Raw genomic sequence first — 17,637 nt, 5'->3', positions numbered from 1 at the left:
TAAAAAAACTTTGTTTCTTTAATTCTATGATGAGGGCAAGAATCAAGCCCTTACCTTTATATGTGGGAACACGAAAAAGTGATATCTATTGGAGCTAGAAGCGTAGTTTGATTTATTAAAAGGCATAACTATTTATTTGCTTTCATACTATATACGTCACATCGTTGCTCTATAAAACACGACAGGAAAAAAGATCCACGAACTTTACCATTTTGGGTCGGCCCAAGAAGGAAAGAGGAAAGATGACACCGTGATAAAATTGAAAAGTGGGAGGGGGATCATCAATGGCTCTCTAATTACGATGATTAACGGTTACCATTTAAATTCATTGATCAACGGCTACAATTGGATACCGATGGATGCTGTCAGCCCATGGGCCCTTCATGGCCTCATCATCATCTATGGGCCTTATACATTTCCAGACCAAGCTAGTGCACTTTGGGCCAGTCCCCATTCCAAGCTGCCACACCTTGTCACCTTTCTTCACTCTTTGTTTGGCCTCCAAGTATGCAAGTTCATACCACAGTGAAGAAGATGACTGGTTCCCAAACCTGTGCAACGTCATCAAAGCAGCCTCCATCTCCCCATCACCAAGCTTCAACCCTTTCGCCAATTCCTTCACCAACTGCCTCCCCGACGTCGGCAAACAAAAATGCTCTATCGCACTCTTGAAATTCGGCACGTAAATCTCAGCAGACTTGTCAGTGAACCTCTTACGGATTCTCGAAACCCCGTGCCTAAATTTCTCCGACAATGGCAAGATTGAGGAGCCGAGAACGGTCACGTTCCAACGGAGGATCTCCCCAGCCACCTGTAGTAAAGTATTAAATATCCATATGTTAACGGAAACATCACGAGCTTTGAAATTTGAAGAAATATTAACAAAATTTCAGAGACCATGACTCTAGCATATCTCGCTTGATGGTAACGCCAAGTTTTCCATTTGAGTCCTCTTCACGTATGGTTGAAAGATAAGCTCTGTCATCAAAGGCTTTTTGGGTTCTTAGCGTCCATAAAAGTTGATATTTTGAAGACTTAATATCTTGTTTTTTGTTTGTAAGCCAAATTGCTGCACTGCCTATTCGGAAGAGGCAGTTAAGGATCAACTTGGGCTGCTCATGCCCTGCATACCAACCTGTTGATAAAATTTCTGTGCTAAGAACAATGGCATCAGAGTTGTTGTGAACTTGTAGAAGATTTTGAGCTAAATCAATGGCTAGAGCACTTGCACTACACCCCATGCCAGAGAGATTGTAGCTCTTGATGTCACTTCTCATTGAGTATTTGTTGATGAGAATGGAGCAGAGAGGAGAGGGACAGAAACCACTACAGTTCACTATCAGAATGTCAATGTCTTGGGCAGAGTGTTTAGTTTTGGCCAACAGGTCATCCATGATGGGGAAGAGCACCATATGAACTTCTTTGATGGATTCTTGGTGATGGGATTTTGGTGGAATGTGATGCAAGGCTGGTGGGAGATAGGTTTCTTGGCCTTGTCCTGAAGAAGTAAGGACTTTGGCCATGAAAGCTAGACTTTGAGCATCAAAAGATTCAATCTTGGAGGCATTCCCAAGAAAGGTAGAGAAGGGGACTCTGCATGAGCTTGGTGGCGTCAAACATGAGAAGTCTACCAAAGAGACTTGACCAGAATTGGAGAAGCAGTGGTTGAGGATGAAGAAAATGATAAGACAAAAAAGATAAATGAAATGGAAAATGGGTTCCTTGTTTTGTAGGATAAGTAAGGCTTCAATTGATGCTACAAGGACGAGGACCAAAAGTCTTTGAAGTTCCAAGAAAGCGGAATGAAGCTGCTTATTTGATAGAAGAGTGGAGGGGATATCGGGTTCAATGGTATTGAGCAGCAGAGGATCATGGGATTGCTTAGAAGGAGGTTCCATGGGAGAGAGAGAGAGAGAGAGAGAGAGAGAGAGAGAGAGAGAGAGAGATTTGGTTGGTGGTGGAGACGAGGTTGATGTTAATAAAGTGAGTCTATAGCTGCAGAAGCTTATAAATGGAGGGACAGTGCAAGTAATAGGGTCTAGGATAGCGAGAGCGAATTGCAGTTGGCAGGTGAGGCTCATTGTATTGCAATAATAACCAGAACAGTTTCAATGACCATCCTTTATGGTGGTGGTGGTTTAGTCAAAATGATCTCTCACCATGTGTCAGGAAAATGCAAACATAATTAATTTCAAGATTTTGTGAAGAAGAATGGCTACCTCGTATCATATATGTCATTAGGGCTTGAGACAGCAAAATGCTGAAACATGACATGAAAGATGGATGCCTATCTTTCTTGTATTATAAAGGTAAGCTGGCATGGCATTGCTAGGCCTAGGCCTTGTGGGTCAGCGTGTGATGCTTGGTAGTATATGCTAGGCCTTGTTGTATCAAGCTTCTTTGCCCTTTCTTTGGTTGATAGAATTATCAGGTCAGTGATTCGGGCCTTTATCTGAAGCTTACATGTATTAGCCCAGGATTTATGGGCTGGCCTGCTAAATTTAGCACGGCATTTAGCAAGCCAGATTGCCGTGTTTGTTTTGGAATTCTTGTCTTTGCAATCGTTTGTTTTGCATATAAAGTGCAATGGGCTCGTTTGGGAGTGCTTATGGAAGATCTAAAAGTGTTTCTGACAATGTTTAACATAAAAGTTTAGAAGCGCTTTTTGGAGAAGTGCTCCCAAGTACTTATTTTTTGGGTAAGTACTATTAGGTGTCCGGGTCAGCTTGCGCGCACCTCGACAAATCCCCACTCGAGAAACTGAGTCTGCCCCTGACCACTAGGTGTTGCAACTGCTGGGACTCGAATTAGGGAACAAACCCATATGAACCCCAGAGCCTTACCCAAATGGCGGACAAACCACTGAGCCACTCTTGGTGGTTTCCCAAGTGCTTTTTTATTCAGCACTTTGATTTCTTATGAAAATTTCAACATCTTTATAATAAAACTAAAAGCATTTATGAGCATAAGTGCTTCTTAAAATTTCTCTATCCACCTAGCCCAAAATTAGAAATTCAACCTCTTCCAATTCCCTTTTCCTAACACTCATATGACTCAAATTATTCTTTAAGAGACTAAAATCAAACAATCACAAGGTAAAAACCAATTTTTTCGAAATTGACTCACCTTAGATAATTTTTTTCCTTCCCTTCCTCAAATTCTCCTCTTCTTCACCCAAATTTGATTTCTTTCCTCTCTAATCTTATCTTAACTTATACAATTAATATCCCTAGCCTAGACTAGATGACTCACCTCCACTAGATGAACAACTCATCCCAAAATCAGATTTTTTTGAAGAGAAAGAGGGAAGGGGGGAAGAATGAAGAGAAGAACAAAAGCTTGGCTTACACGTTGGTTTTTTGTTTTTAATTTTTAATTTTTAATAATTATTATTATTTTATAAATTTTTTTTTTAACCTACAAGGATATTTTGTTAATTATCCACACATAAAGCTATTTTGGTCATGTTTGTCCAACTTCAAATTAAACACACTTAATTTAATAATCTCAATCCAAAATCACTTGATAAAATACCCATAATCATTCTCCACGATAATATTATTTTTCACTAAAAAAATAAAAATCCACCTTGAATTTTCCGGGTATACACAAATTGACACATTATCTACCACATGATGTGGTATAGTCCGCTAGTCTTTCTCCAATGAGTTTTAACACCCACGCACACGTTCCCCCAACCAAAATAGGAGCCGTTGATTGGTATTTAAGTCTTCCTCTGGTCTTCATTGATTGATTGGTAAAAGTCTTCCTCTAGTCTTCATTGATTGATTGGTAAAAGCCTTCCTCAAAGTCTTATAAACACCCACTTTTGTCCCACTCCTCAGAACAAAGGAGGAGAACGTGTATTTTACATTTTCATTTATGAGCACATGTATATCCTTTTTTGATAAGTTTACCTTTAGAATTTTCTTCGTCATTTAATATGAAAAGTACATAAAGAAAGAGCGGAAATTTCATACATTATTTCATTAACTAATCTGTCTTCCTCTATAATTTTATTCGTCGTTTAATATGAAAATTACATAAAGAAAGAGCGGAAATTCTATACATTATTTCATTTTCTAATCTATCTTCCTCTAGAATTTTCTTCGTCGTTTAATATGAAAATTACATAAAGAAAGAATGGAAATTCCATACATTATTTCATTGACTAATTTGTCTTCCTTTTTGTTTGTTCCCCCAATACACGATAGGAACTCATACACATCAATAAATTTAGACATAATAGAAAATTGACAGATCAGTTAAGGAAAGGTAGTGTGTATGTGAAGAAGTGAAAAATGTAAAAATTTCCACATGAGAAAGAACTAACTGTTACCGTTTGTTTCATTGAATGATAGTGAAGCAAACAAAACTTGATGCAAAAAGGTTGATTGGATGTCGTATCGTTTTTGCCTCCATGCTTGGCTTCCTCCATTTGGAGAATATTCTTTACATCATGTTTGGTCCCAGTCCCATCTCCAAATCCCTCAATAATCTCTGAATTCTGTGTTAAATTCAGTCCAAATCAAATCAAGTAGGCGTTGCCCCATATGGAGAATCTTGATCTTGTCATGGTTGCTCATCTTTTTTTAGGATTGTTCATCAATTCGTACCTGATTTTCTTGGAAATTTCACTCCATCTAATTACATTCAGTTTAAAAGGTTCATAGATCAGTGCATATCAAGCCCTGAGTTTCTATTATCTCTTCAGGTCAGTGTCAGTTACAGTTTGTATTCCTACTACTTGTTATCAATGAAACCTTCTTCGTCCAAAAAAAAGCTGGATATTGAATATTCAATCCAGTCCGGTTGAAATTGGATTAAAACTAATGACTTAAAACAGAAATTTGATAACATACATTGATAGAACCCCGTTCGACCTTAACCCAAATGTACAGAGACTCAACAAACACAATACAATTCAACATCCCAACTAATATTAACTAACCTCCTAATATAGTCAATTAATTGCTAATGCAAAAGACTGAAACACCCTTAGTATCCTATCATTTATAATCCAGGTGAAACTTATCAGCTTAGGGCCACAATGGTATTATCAAAAATAAATTGAAAACCCTACCTAAACAATCGCTGACTCATCAGCAATCCATAAAAGAAATGCTTAAGCTTTACATGACTGTAATTCCACATTCCTATATAATACTGTTTCTCGCATTAAATACATAAACTAAGAATAGAACTAAAAGAACCAAAGGGCATTATGCCTAAACTATGGTGCTTTTTGTCCACAGTCACACTCTTTCAACTATGCACTTTCACCTTCTCCAGGCTTGAGCTGGTGCCAACACCACCATTGCCAATTCTGCCCCTTCCCTCATATGCCCAGCTGAAATGGCAACAAAGGGAGCTCATCATGTTCCTCCATTTTGGAGTGAACACATTCACTGACTCTGAGTGGGGCACAGGCCATGAAAACCCAGCAATCTTCAATCCAGTTGGGCTCAATGCAAACCAATGGCTGAGCACAGCAGCAGATGCAGGCATATCATTAGTCATACTTACTGCAAAACACCATGATGGGTTTTGCTTGTGGCCTTCTAAGTACACTGACCACTCTGTGGAAAAAAGTCCATGGAAAAATGGTCATGGGGATGTTGTGCAGGAGCTTGTCAATGCAGCCAAGCCCCTTGGGGTTGATGTTGGGCTCTATCTCTCACCTTGGGACAGGCATGATCAGAGATATGGGCATGAGATTGCATACAACCAATACTACTTAGCTCAATTGCAAGAGCTACTCAACAGGTAAGAGCCAGAGACAATCAAAAGTTAATGCCAAAGTAATTAACTTTATTAATTAAAGTTGAGAGTGCTTATTGATAATTTTCTTTTTCTTGATAGATATGGGAGTGTGAGAGAAATTTGGTTTGATGGAAGTAAGGGTAAGAATGCACCAAACATGTCCTATTATTTTACAGATTGGTTCTCCATGGTGAAGGAGTTGCAGAGCTCCATTAACATATTTTCTGATGCGGGTCCGGATGTCAGATGGGTTGGAAATGAGAAAGGCTTTGCTGGGAGTACATGTTGGTCCACCATTAACCGGACCTCTCTATCAATCGGAAATGCAAGCATTGAAGAGTAAGTACCATTTTCATTTTTTCTGTGCCTCAGGTGGAATCTGCTATATCTGGTTTGTACTGTGTGCAAGCCAAACTTCAGTTCTTGTTTTTCTAGTTCAAGCAAGTTCATTTTTCTTCTCTTTGTTAATCAAATTCAAGGTACTTTTTCAGTATATAATTAATTAAACCATGCTAATTTTCCCTCATTTTGGTAATGATTAATTGACAGCTGTGGCTGATTTAGCTTAACATGCGCAACATGAGCACTGGTCGATGACTTGATGTTAATGTAGGAAAATGACATCTTAACCACCATCTAATCGATGTCTTGTAATTGAATGCAGTTATCTCAACAATGGCGATCCAAAAGGGACAGATTGGTTGCCAGCAGAGTGCGACGTTTCGATCCGACAAGGATGGTTTTGGCATAAATCACAAACACCTAAGAGTCTAAGTCGGCTACTTGAAATTTACTACAACTCAGTGGGACGAAATTGTGTGCTGCTACTCAATGTGCCTCCCAACTCAACCGGGCTTATATCAGAAGTAGATGTTCAAAGACTGAGAGAATTTAGAAGGGCAATTGATACAATATTTTCTACCAATTTAGCAGAGAAGTGTTCTGTCAAAGTTAGTAGCCAAAGAGGAGGCAAAGGAGGAGGCTTTGGACCTGAAAATGTGCTAGACAGTGACCATTTGTGGACATACTGGGCTCCAAGGGATGATGACAAAGAGGGCCATTGGATTGAAATCAGAGGTACAGGCACAGATGGAGGGCTGAGATTCAATGTGATTAGGATTCAAGAGGCAATTGGGCTTGGTCAGAGGATCAAAAGGCATGACATTTATGTGGATGGTAAAAGAGTAGCAAATGGAACCACAGTGGGGTACAAGAGGCTTCACAGACTTGAAGAGGGAGTGATCCATGGAAAAATTGTAAAAATTAGAATTGAAGAATCAAAGGGATTGCCTTTAATTTCTTCCATTGGTCTGCATTTTGATCCCTTTTGGCACCCAAATCCAAATGGGGAGCGACCTCAAGAAAAAGGGATGAAATAAAATAAAGAGAGCACTGATCTCGTGCTCTATTAATTTTTTTGTTAAAGCAATTTTTTGATGCCCATGCTCTGCTTTTTCTGTTTGAAATACCTTGTTTTCTATCCCAGAAAGAAGACAATGACAATAAAAACAGCTCTGATTTATCTATCTTTGCCCTTGCCCTTGCCCGTGCCCTGCTCTGTTTGAAATACCTTGTTTTCTGCTCTACAAGACAGACAAAAACTAAAGTACTTTTTTCAACACTAAAGAAACCCACTTCGGAAATGGAAAGTGAAAAACTATGGTAGGGCGGTGCAGATCCAAATCAATCTGCTAAAACCTCTTAACAAGAAGAAGAGGATGAGATTTAGGGATTTCAAGAGAAGAAGGAAGAGAGAAAGCAAGAAGGAAGAGAGCCTTGTTCTGATTAGATTGTGAATGAAAAATGGTAAAAGCACAACTTTAGTACAGTGCACATCTCCTAATATTACGCTAACAAACTTAACAAATACAGCTCTCTCACTAACAAACTTAACAGAGAGCACATGAGCTGCACACGATGATTTAACAATTTCTTAACTAAAACACATGGTTAACATTTTCCCTACCCAGCTGAACTCCTCAGTCTAAGATGAAGACAGTGTTGTAAGAAAATGGGACTGTGTAACCCCTTTGTAAAAACATCTGCTATTTGTTCTTCAGTAGGTATATACTGCACAATAAGATCCTTTCTTTGTACCTTCTCTCTCACAAAGTGGAAGTCTATATCCAAATGCTTAATTCGAGAATGATATACTGGATTTGAGCTTAGAGCCAGTGCTGATAAGTTGTCACAGTACATAATAGGAGCATCCGGCAAAAACATCTTTAGATCCAAGAGAACCTGTCGAATCCATGACAAGTCAGCAGCTGTGTTTGCTAAGGCCCTATATTCTGCCTCTGTTGAACTCCTAGACACATAACCTTGCTTCTTGGACTGCCAGGAGATAGGATTACAACCCAAGAATACTACACATCCGGTTGTAGACCTTCTAGTATTGATATCCCCTGCCCAGTCTGCATCACTGTATGCATTAAGCTGCCAATGACCCTTTGTAAAACTAATTCCATACTCTAATGTACCATGTACATATATGAGAATACGCTTCACCAAAAAATAGTGAACCTCAGTTAGATTATTCATATATTGACACACATGATTCACAGCATAAGCCAGATCAGGTCGTGTAAATGTTAGATACTGTAGAGCACCTACGAGACTGCGAAACATAGTAGGATCAGCCAAGGGCTCACCGTCAGTCTGTAACACTTGAGTGTGTGGCTTACAAGGTGTTGCACAGGCTCTACATGAACTCATGCCTGCTTTATGTAGTAGATCCTTGGCATACTTAGTTTGACTCACGAATATGTCACTAGAGGAATTATAGGAAATCTGCAGACCTAAGAAAAAGGTGAGTTGCCCCATATCTTTCATTTCAAACACCTCACTCAAGTCTGTAACCACTTTTTGAATCAACTTATCACTCGAACCTGTTATAATGATATCATCAACATATAAGAGTAGAATGATAATATCATTCCCAGTATGCTGCACAAACAGACTTGGATCTGAATGTGAAGATTTAAAGCCAAGAGTAGGTAAGTAACTTGTGAATTTAGCATTCCATGCCCTTGGAGCCTGTTTAAGACCATACAAAGATTTTTTCAGTTTACATACAAACTGTGGATGAGTAGAATCTTCAAAACCAGGAGGCTGTTTCATAAAAACTTCTTCTTCAAGATCGCCATGTAGGAAAACGTTCTTGACATCAAGTTGTCGTAGTTTCCATTGTTTCATAGCAGCTATGCTTAATACTAACCTCACTGTTGTGTGTCTAACAACAGGACTGAAGGTTTCCCCAAAGTCAAAACCAGGCTCTTGACTGAACCCCTGAGCAACAAGTCTGGCCTTATATCTACCCACTAAACCATCTGGATTTCTCTTTATTTTATAAACCCATTTACTGCCAATAATATTTTTATCACATGGACTAGGAACTAAGATCCATGTGCCTTGCATATGAAGAGCATCAATCTCCTCATTCATAGCTTGCCTCCACTCAGAAGAAAACGAAGCCACCTTAAAACTAGAAGGCTCATCTAATTCCGGAATAGCATGAAGACAAGTAAAATAACCTTGATAATCTGGGAATTCTTTGTTCTGAACTATCCCACTTTTGGCTCGAGTAATCATGGGATGATCATTGATAGGAAATAAAGAAACCGATGAGTCCAAAGTACTAATAGAAGAAGAGGAAACATCAGAGACCTCAAACGGAAACATAACCTGTAATTGTTGTTCATTCAACACAGGTACAGAACCTGCAGAAGTCACTAGAATATCATTCAACGAAGCTTGATGTTGGATAGGAGATAAAGACCCAGGAGTAGATGAGATGGACTGAGACTGAGAAGTAGATACTCGTATATCAGAGGCTAGAGACGATGGATCCTAAGAATTAAGAGAAGCTTGAGAAGGCCTTGAAGGCAAAGAAATAATGACAGGAGCCACTGATGCAGTAGAAGAAAACTAAGAAGACTGCCTACATATGCCAGGGTTTATTTGCTTAAAAGGAAATACAGCTTCATCATGAAGAACATGCCTTGAGATTACACATTTTGCAGTAATTCGATTGTAGCAAATAACTCCTTTGTAACCAGGTGAATAACCCAAGAACATGCACTGAGTGGTTCGCAGTTGTAACTTATGCACATTATAATGTCTTAGATACTGATATACTGCAGTACCAAATATTCTCAAAGAAGCAAGATCAGGATGATGACCAAATAAACGAAAATAAGGAGATTGATTATGTAAAACAGAGCTGGGCATTTGATTTATAAGATCCACAGCATGAGTAGTAGAATGAAACCAAAATTGACCTAGCAAGGCTGCTGTAGTTAACAGGGTAATGGCTGTTTCAATAATATGCCTATTCTTCCGTTCTGCCAGTCCATTTTGCTGCGGAGTATACGGGCAAGACAAACGACGCACAATTCCCTTGGAAGCCAAAAAATCTGTAAAAACCTTGCTAAGAAACTCACCACCACCATCACTCTAAAAACACTTAATAGCAGCACTGAATTGATTTTGTATCAAAGCATGAAACTGTAGGAATTTGGAGAAAACCTCTGATTTATTGAAAAGGGGATAAACCCACAAATATCCAGTACATTCATCAAGGAAGGAAACAAAATATCTGTAACCCTCAACAGATTTGTAATAGGAAGGACCCCATACGTCACTATGAACGGTATGAAAAGGAATTTCAGACCTACTATGTCTAACAGGAAATGGAAGCCGATGCATCTTCCCTTGAAGACAAGCTGAACACAAGGGATTCAAATTGGAAGAATCATTTGCACATTGCAAACCAGAGGCTTTAAGCATTGATTGCACCACTTCATTCGTTGGATGGCCAAGTCTGTGATGCCAAATAGACGACTTAACATGTTGACCAAGCAAAGCCACTTTCTTGGATAGGCAATGAGAGGATACAGCAGAGGGAATAGGATACAACCCGTTGTTACTCTGGCCTGTTAGAAGGATTGTCTTGGTGACTCGATCCTGTATTACAAAACCAGAAGCATCAAAGCTAATAACACAATTATTATCTTTGCACAGCTGATGCACAGACAAGAGATTAGCAGATAACTGTGGAACATGAAAAACTGATGGCATTTTAAGAGAAGTAGAAGCACAGGCAATGGCAGTAGTACCAATGTGTTTAATTTTCAAACCTTCTCCATTACCAACAATCACGTGCTCTGTAGATTCACAAGGAGCAACATGAGTTAAGGAGGAAATATCAGACACCATGTGATGAGAAGCCCCACTATCTGCAATCCAGACTTGATCAGGCATATAGGAAGTTTGGGCAGTCATAGCAGAAAGGTTAGAAGGAGGAGCTTGACCCTGATAGACATAGTTAGATCTATGGAAACAATCCAAGGCTCCATGACCCTTCTTACCACAGATTTGACATTCAATAACCTGAGAGCCATGCCTAGAAGAGCTTGCCTCATGGCGAAAATAACAATTAGCAGCCGTATAACCCCGTTTGCTGCATATCTGACATTCAGGAACAATTGCAGATTTCTGAGAAAAATTGGAACCAAATCGATTTCCTGAGAAAGATGAAAGAGAGGCTCTGCTTTGAAATCTACCTCTCCCAGAACCAGAATGATTAGTGAAACCAGAAAACCCTTCACACTGACTATTGGCAATACCGTGATGCTGATGATCGTTAAAACGACTAAAACCACTATTATTACCAAGAACAGGTCTTGAACTTGAATTGCGATCCAATGGAGGCATAACAGAACGATCATAGGACCCCATATAGGCAACCATGTGTTTTAGTGCCCTAGAAATCGATGCATAACGATCGGAAAGACTTAACCAGGCGTCACGAGCAGTCTTGGTGCCAATAACATACTCAATGGCCTCATCAGAAAGAGTGGCAATGAGCAAACTGAGTAAAGCCTTATCAGCGCGAATCCATTCCTTGTAAGCAGCAGTAACTTCAGATGTAACACCCTCCTCATCAACAATAGCAAAGCGAGGAGGAGCAACTTCAGTTCCGTCAAAATGCCCAAACAGATCATAACCCTGAAGAACGGATTCCAATTGAAAACTCCACTTGAGAAAATTATCGTCCTTGAGACGAATCGTAATCATCCCAAGCAAACCGTCAATTCTGACCGAAGAGGAAGAAGAAGAAGTCGTCATTGATGAACATAAATTAGAGAAAAGACAGAAAAGAGGAAGGAACAAGAGAGACAGAGCAAGAGAATAGCACAGCAAGGAGACAGAGCAGAAGAATCGGAAGCGGATCGAAAGTGTCAAGCCACGATGGGCTCTGATACCATCTTAACAAGAAGAAGAGGATGAGATTTAGGGATTTCAAGAGAAGAAGGAAGAGAGAAAGCAAGAAAGAAGAGAGCCTTGTTCTGATTAGATTGTGAATGAAAAATGGTAAAAGCACAACTTTAGTACAGTGCACATCTCCTAATATTACGCTAACAAACTTAACAAATACAGCTCTCTCACTAACAAACTTAACAGAAAGCACATGAGCTGCACATGATGACTTAACAATTTCTTAACTAAAACACATGGTTAACAAAACCAACCAATTCAATCCAATCCAATCTAATTTTTATTAGTTTCGACAACATTGACGGATTGGATTGGATCAGAAAAATAGAAATTCAATTAGATCAATTCAAATGGCGGATCAAAAATTGAAAATTCAATTTAAACCGAACCAATCCAATATACACATTAATATACATTCAATATCTAAACCAATCTTACTTTCGAAAAAATTAAAACATTAACATATTAGATATATTATTATATTAATTTATATTAAAAATTAATATATTAATGTCATTTCTTTGATCATATTGAAATTTGTATTATATGTATGAAAGATTATGAAATTTTTTTGTGATGAATATTTTTTCATACAAACCGATCATCCAATCCAATGTATATTGGATCGGATTGGATTGAATCCTAACATCCGATCATATTAGATTGGATTATAAAATTTGTAATCCAATGAAAGATTGGATTGGATTGGTTTAGTAAAATGGTTTCGAACCAATGCTCACCCCTAAATTATGGCTTGGTCATGAAGTCGCGTAAAAAGTGAAAAGCTGCATGGAGTTATTGCGTTTTGTCAAGTGCTTCTTCAGTAAACCCTTGAATTGTTTTTCAGATTTGTTGCTCCTTGAACTTACTGTGCAATATTTTCTTGTATATAAAGATGCTTGCATTGCACTCCCATAAAATCTCTTCATTATGCTTCAATGGTCATGTCACTCAAGTTGATGTTCATGCATCTGCTGTTTCTATGTTGTACAAGAGAATGAGCTCTCATTTCCTGGCCTTTAATAATAATAATAATAATAATAATAATAATAATAATAATAATAATAATAAGAATAATAATATGTTTATGCCCAGTTGCCAATGCTATGTGTTTTTCTGTTTACTCTGTTTTCTGTTCTAGAAAGACAATGGCAGACAAACTCAAGGCACTTTTCACAATACAAAGGAAACAATGTCAATTTCACATTGGAAAGTGAAGCAATGGACTAGGGTTGGTGGTGAGTGTTCAGTGGGATGTATAATCTTAACAACTATGGAAAGAAGCAATCACATAAAGCAAAGATTTCAATCAAGGGTGAAAATGAAGTGTATAAAATCACTGGGATGGAAGAGAAGAAATAAATATATCATTGATTGACAACATAAGAGAAGATAATTATTTTTATTGAAGACCAATTATTCATAGTGATAAGGTTGTGAAGCAAATGGTCCAATGGAAAACAATAATGATTACAATAGAACGCTGCTTCTTTTAGTGCGATCATTAAGAGCAATAGTGGAAGTTAATTAAGGGCTTGCATTCGCAAATCTTGGAGAGGCTTGCACATAAAGGCCCCCATCAATATGGTGGGTAAACTTGGTCCTGTAGTTGGCCACTTTGTTCTCATCCCTAAGCTTCAATATGTAGCTGCCTAGAAGCACAGCAGAGAAGATCATCATCTGTCTATAAGCAAACTCCTTCCCCACACAAATCCTTGGACCCGCCTGTGTAAACCATAAATCAAATTTCTTCAGAATTACAATGATTTCGGTGTTCTGTTTGCTCCATCAAATCAAAAAAATAAAAATAAAAATTGTGTAATATTTTTTCCTTACACTGAAGGCGATGAGTTTGAAAGAGCTTTCTTGCTGGACAAGGCCATTTTCGTCGAGCCATCTCTCTGGCCGAAATTCTTCTGCATCATCACCCCATATAAATTTCATCCTGCCCATGCTATAAGCGTGGTATCCCACAATATCCCCTTTTTTGACACTAAATCCATCTGGCCAAGTATCATCAGATGAACAAACCTTCGCATTCTATGACACCATCACATCACACAAACTTAATTTGTTCATTAATAAGTAATAATAAATAAAGGATCCAATTCAAAAAAATTAAGCCAGCTCTTGCAATTAAAATTGCATTCAGATGCTTAAAATTACCAGTGGAACTGCAGGGTAGAGCCTGCTTGTCTCAGTCAAAGCTGCAACCAGATATTGCATTTTGCTAAGGGTTTCTTCAGTAAGGCTGTCTGCAAGCTCATCAATGCTTGAATTATCTTTCAGATTTGTTGCCTCTCTAACTTCCTGTGCAATCTTTTCTTGGATATCAGGATGCTTGCAGACCATATAAATAAACCATGTAAGAGTGCTAGCCGCTGTGTCTTTTCCGGCAACAAACAGACTGAATATAATGTCTCTGAGGTACTTTGGATCAGTCTGTCCTGATTCCAAAAGCCTCGAAAGAATGTCTCTTCTCTTCAACTGCCAGTGCCACTCATTCAGTTGCATTAATAATAATAATAATTAGTAATTCAATTAATCTAGAACAAAACAGATATGGACTGGAAGCCAAAAGATAACTCACATGTACATCATCTCCTGAATTTGCAACTGTTTCAGTCTTGCTTTTGATTAAGTTATAAACAAACTCATCTGCCACTTTTATACTCTTCCTTAGCATGGCTTCTGATCCAATGTTTAACAACTTTTTAATCTTCCAGGAGAAATCAACGCAACGATACAAGGTCATCTCATTTGCTACATCAAAAGCATTGGAAAACCGGATAGCTTCTTTATTTGTCCCATACATGGTGTCTACTTCGATACCAAGAAGAACGTTGACGATTGAATCTAAGGCTGCTTTCATAAACAAATCCTTCCCAAAAACAAACAAAACATCAAGATTAAAATATCTGAAAAAGAGATCAAATAACAATGCTATATATGTTATTATTGAAGAATTGAGGCAAGCTTACTTGGATCTCTATCGCTTGGCCGGAGGTTGCAGCTTCAGAAATTATCCGAGCAAGTTTCACACCATTGGTTTTGAAAACTGCACCGCTGAAGTCTCTCACGGATTTGGTTAATAATTCATTGCTTGCTACCTTCCTTTGATGTACCCATTTTGCGCCATCCACGGCGAAGATCCCATCACCCAGACAATCTGACATAATGGTGTAGAGGTACAACCCCTGCAGCAGGTCAGGATTTGAAATCTTTGGCATGTTGATTTGCTTCTATAGAAACGTAACAATATATTTCACTAGTTTTAGTGTATAAAATATATCTTAGATATAGAGGATAAGGTAGGAAATATGCATGTCCTGGGCTAGTAGTTACTGAAGAACAGTTGATAGATACTCTAATTAAAGTCTCTCCCCCCCCCCCCCCCCCGTAGTTGACCTCTCTTCTGCGTGACGAAAGCATAAAAAGAAAATAATATATACATACCCTGCCGTAGTTTGAAAAGTTGGTTTTGAGGAAGTATTCCACATTTGCAGGGTCTGTGGTGAAAACATAATTTTGGAACAAGTTAAGCACCCGATAAGTTTTGTTTTTGAATGCTAACTCAGTCATGTAATCGTGTAGCCTAGAGAAGTTGACGAGGGCGCTTAAGAAGGTTGCGACAACAGGATGGTATCTCTTTTTGTTCTTCTCAGTACCCAAATGGACTCTGATCATAAGTACAGCTAAAATTACTGCTAAACTTATTGCAATGGGAGATAAGGAAATAGGAAGAAAATCCATGATACTCATCCGATGATGAACGAAAGAAACACTTGTTACATATATATAATGTTACAGCACCACTTTATCTCCCAGTGGACTGACATCAAATTCATAATCCAAGGCCTCGTTTGGCCATCCACAAGGTTATAATGGAATCCCAAAAAATAATGTTTTCTTTATGACGACTTTACTTACAGCCAATTTATGCTCTGACCACGTGGTTGCAGAAGGAGAAGTGATAACAGCTGTTAGCATAACTTATGAAAGTTCTTCAGAAGGTTTTACAGAAGAGGAAAGTTGAGATACAAATGTATTTCATATATTCAGAATGGCCCAGCGTGCCTTTACGATTCCTGAGCTATTGCTTTTATACAGAAAAGGAAAACCCTAGAGAGAGCTAGGCACAAAAAAGGTATAAAGGTATATTCTATAACTCTATCACATCTATATACGTTAGCACAAGAGAGATGACCGTTGGTCCTTTGCATGACTGTCCTTTGGCTTTGTCTTGGAGTGAGTTTGGGTGTGCTGAGAGGACTGTAAGTTTTGTGTTTGCATGCAAGCTCAGTCATGTAATCGTGTAGCCTAGAGAAGTTGATCAGGACGTTTAAGAAGGTTGTCACAACAGGATGGTATCTCTTTTTGTTCTCAGTACCCAATCTTCTGGTATGGGATCTGATCACAAGTAGAGCTAAAATTACTGTCAAACTTATTGCTATGGGAGTGGAAAGGAAATCCATGACAGAACTCATGACTGATGAAAAAGAGAAACCTTATATCATCATATATACACACTCACAAGGCAGAATTCATGGCCTGGGGATGATGAAGAAAAGAAACACTTGTAGTATCATTATGTACAAAATTCAAGTCTCATGTGACCGACGACAAATTTTGGATTTCAACATCTCCAACTGACATTTGGATAGAGTTTTAAAGCTGACCACAATCAGATATTCCAAATAGAAACGTTTTTCTTTATGACCATCGTCAATTTCTGCTCTGACACGACCTTACAGTTACCGACATAGTGGTTCATAATCTTTATGATTCGAAATATGTCGGTGGCGTAGCTGTAAGAACCGAAAACGAGAAGTGGCAGAGAAGAATGGTAGACAAGTGGCTGGTTCTTGCATTCTTCGAGCCAGAGCCAGTGTAAATATGTAAGATTGTTTTCCTAAGACTTGCATTTGCGATTTACATATACAACTTTTGAAGGAAACCCATGTTTAAAATCTTAACCAACATTAAAAGCAGCAAGCACAGAAAGCAAAAAAAATAGTTTCTTTTTTCTTTGCAGATATGTTTTCTTGATAAATTAGCAATAATTAATTTCTTCGATATTTATTCTTGCAGTTCAGCTGTCCAGGCACGACAATACGAACTGGGCCATGCCCATCGAAGCTGTTTATTTGTAGCGTGAACAGCTTCCCTCTCAGCATTTTACTCTGCAGCAGCTCAGCTTCAGTGACTGAGAATCGGTCGGCTACTCCAGCTGTCAGCTGTATCGGCATGGGGCTCTCTGCAGAGATTGCTTCTTTGCTGCTTTGGCGGTACTGCAACTAGGGGCGTATAAGATCCAATTCAATCCGCTTAAATCAACCGACAGGCCAATTCAATTTCAATCAGTTTTGACGATTTGGCAGACTTGATTGGATACGCTGACATGATTGGATCGGATGATCGATTATAAGAAGAGATTTTTGTAGACATGTCACCTGAACTTATACCTCAGTTTCAATTTGTCACCTTAAAGAAAAATTTAAGAGAAATGTCACCTTAATTTTTCAAAATCCATAATTTGTCATCTGACTTTAACACAATCCAATTTTCTTTGCAGCAAGCACAGAAAGCAAAAAA

At 38.5% G+C, this 17,637-nt stretch overlaps 3 protein-coding genes across 3 annotated transcripts; 1 reads left to right on the top strand and 2 right to left on the bottom strand.

Annotated features, from left to right (window-relative positions):
* LOC18786164 (3-ketoacyl-CoA synthase 5) lies at positions 279-2,092 on the bottom strand. Its single transcript, XM_020556144.1, has 2 exons — positions 913-2,092; positions 279-821 (listed from the first exon to the last, which is right to left on the bottom strand). The coding sequence occupies exons 1-2, from the start codon at positions 2,079-2,081 to the stop codon at positions 326-328; spliced, it is 1,665 nt and encodes a 554-aa protein (XP_020411733.1). The 5' UTR covers positions 2,082-2,092; the 3' UTR covers positions 279-325.
* On the top strand, positions 5,093-7,289 carry LOC18787620 (alpha-L-fucosidase 1). Its single transcript, XM_007219553.2, has 3 exons — positions 5,093-5,766; positions 5,863-6,102; positions 6,428-7,289. Exons 1-3 carry the CDS (start codon positions 5,225-5,227, stop codon positions 7,140-7,142), a joined length of 1,497 nt encoding a protein of 498 aa, XP_007219615.2. The 5' UTR covers positions 5,093-5,224; the 3' UTR covers positions 7,143-7,289.
* Positions 13,464-16,053, bottom strand: LOC18785746 (cytochrome P450 704C1). Its single transcript, XM_007221023.2, has 6 exons — positions 15,499-16,053; positions 15,024-15,239; positions 14,633-14,923; positions 14,209-14,529; positions 13,879-14,082; positions 13,464-13,767 (listed from the first exon to the last, which is right to left on the bottom strand). Exons 1-6 carry the CDS (start codon positions 15,802-15,804, stop codon positions 13,570-13,572), a joined length of 1,536 nt encoding a protein of 511 aa, XP_007221085.1. The 5' UTR covers positions 15,805-16,053; the 3' UTR covers positions 13,464-13,569.

The sequence above is a fragment of the Prunus persica genome, chromosome G2 (assembly GCF_000346465.2).
Source record: "Prunus persica cultivar Lovell chromosome G2, Prunus_persica_NCBIv2, whole genome shotgun sequence".
In the NCBI taxonomy this organism is placed as follows: Eukaryota; Viridiplantae; Streptophyta; class Magnoliopsida; order Rosales; family Rosaceae; genus Prunus; species Prunus persica.
Note: the sequence above shows the minus strand (reverse complement) of the source record. Positions and strands in the feature narration are given on the sequence as shown.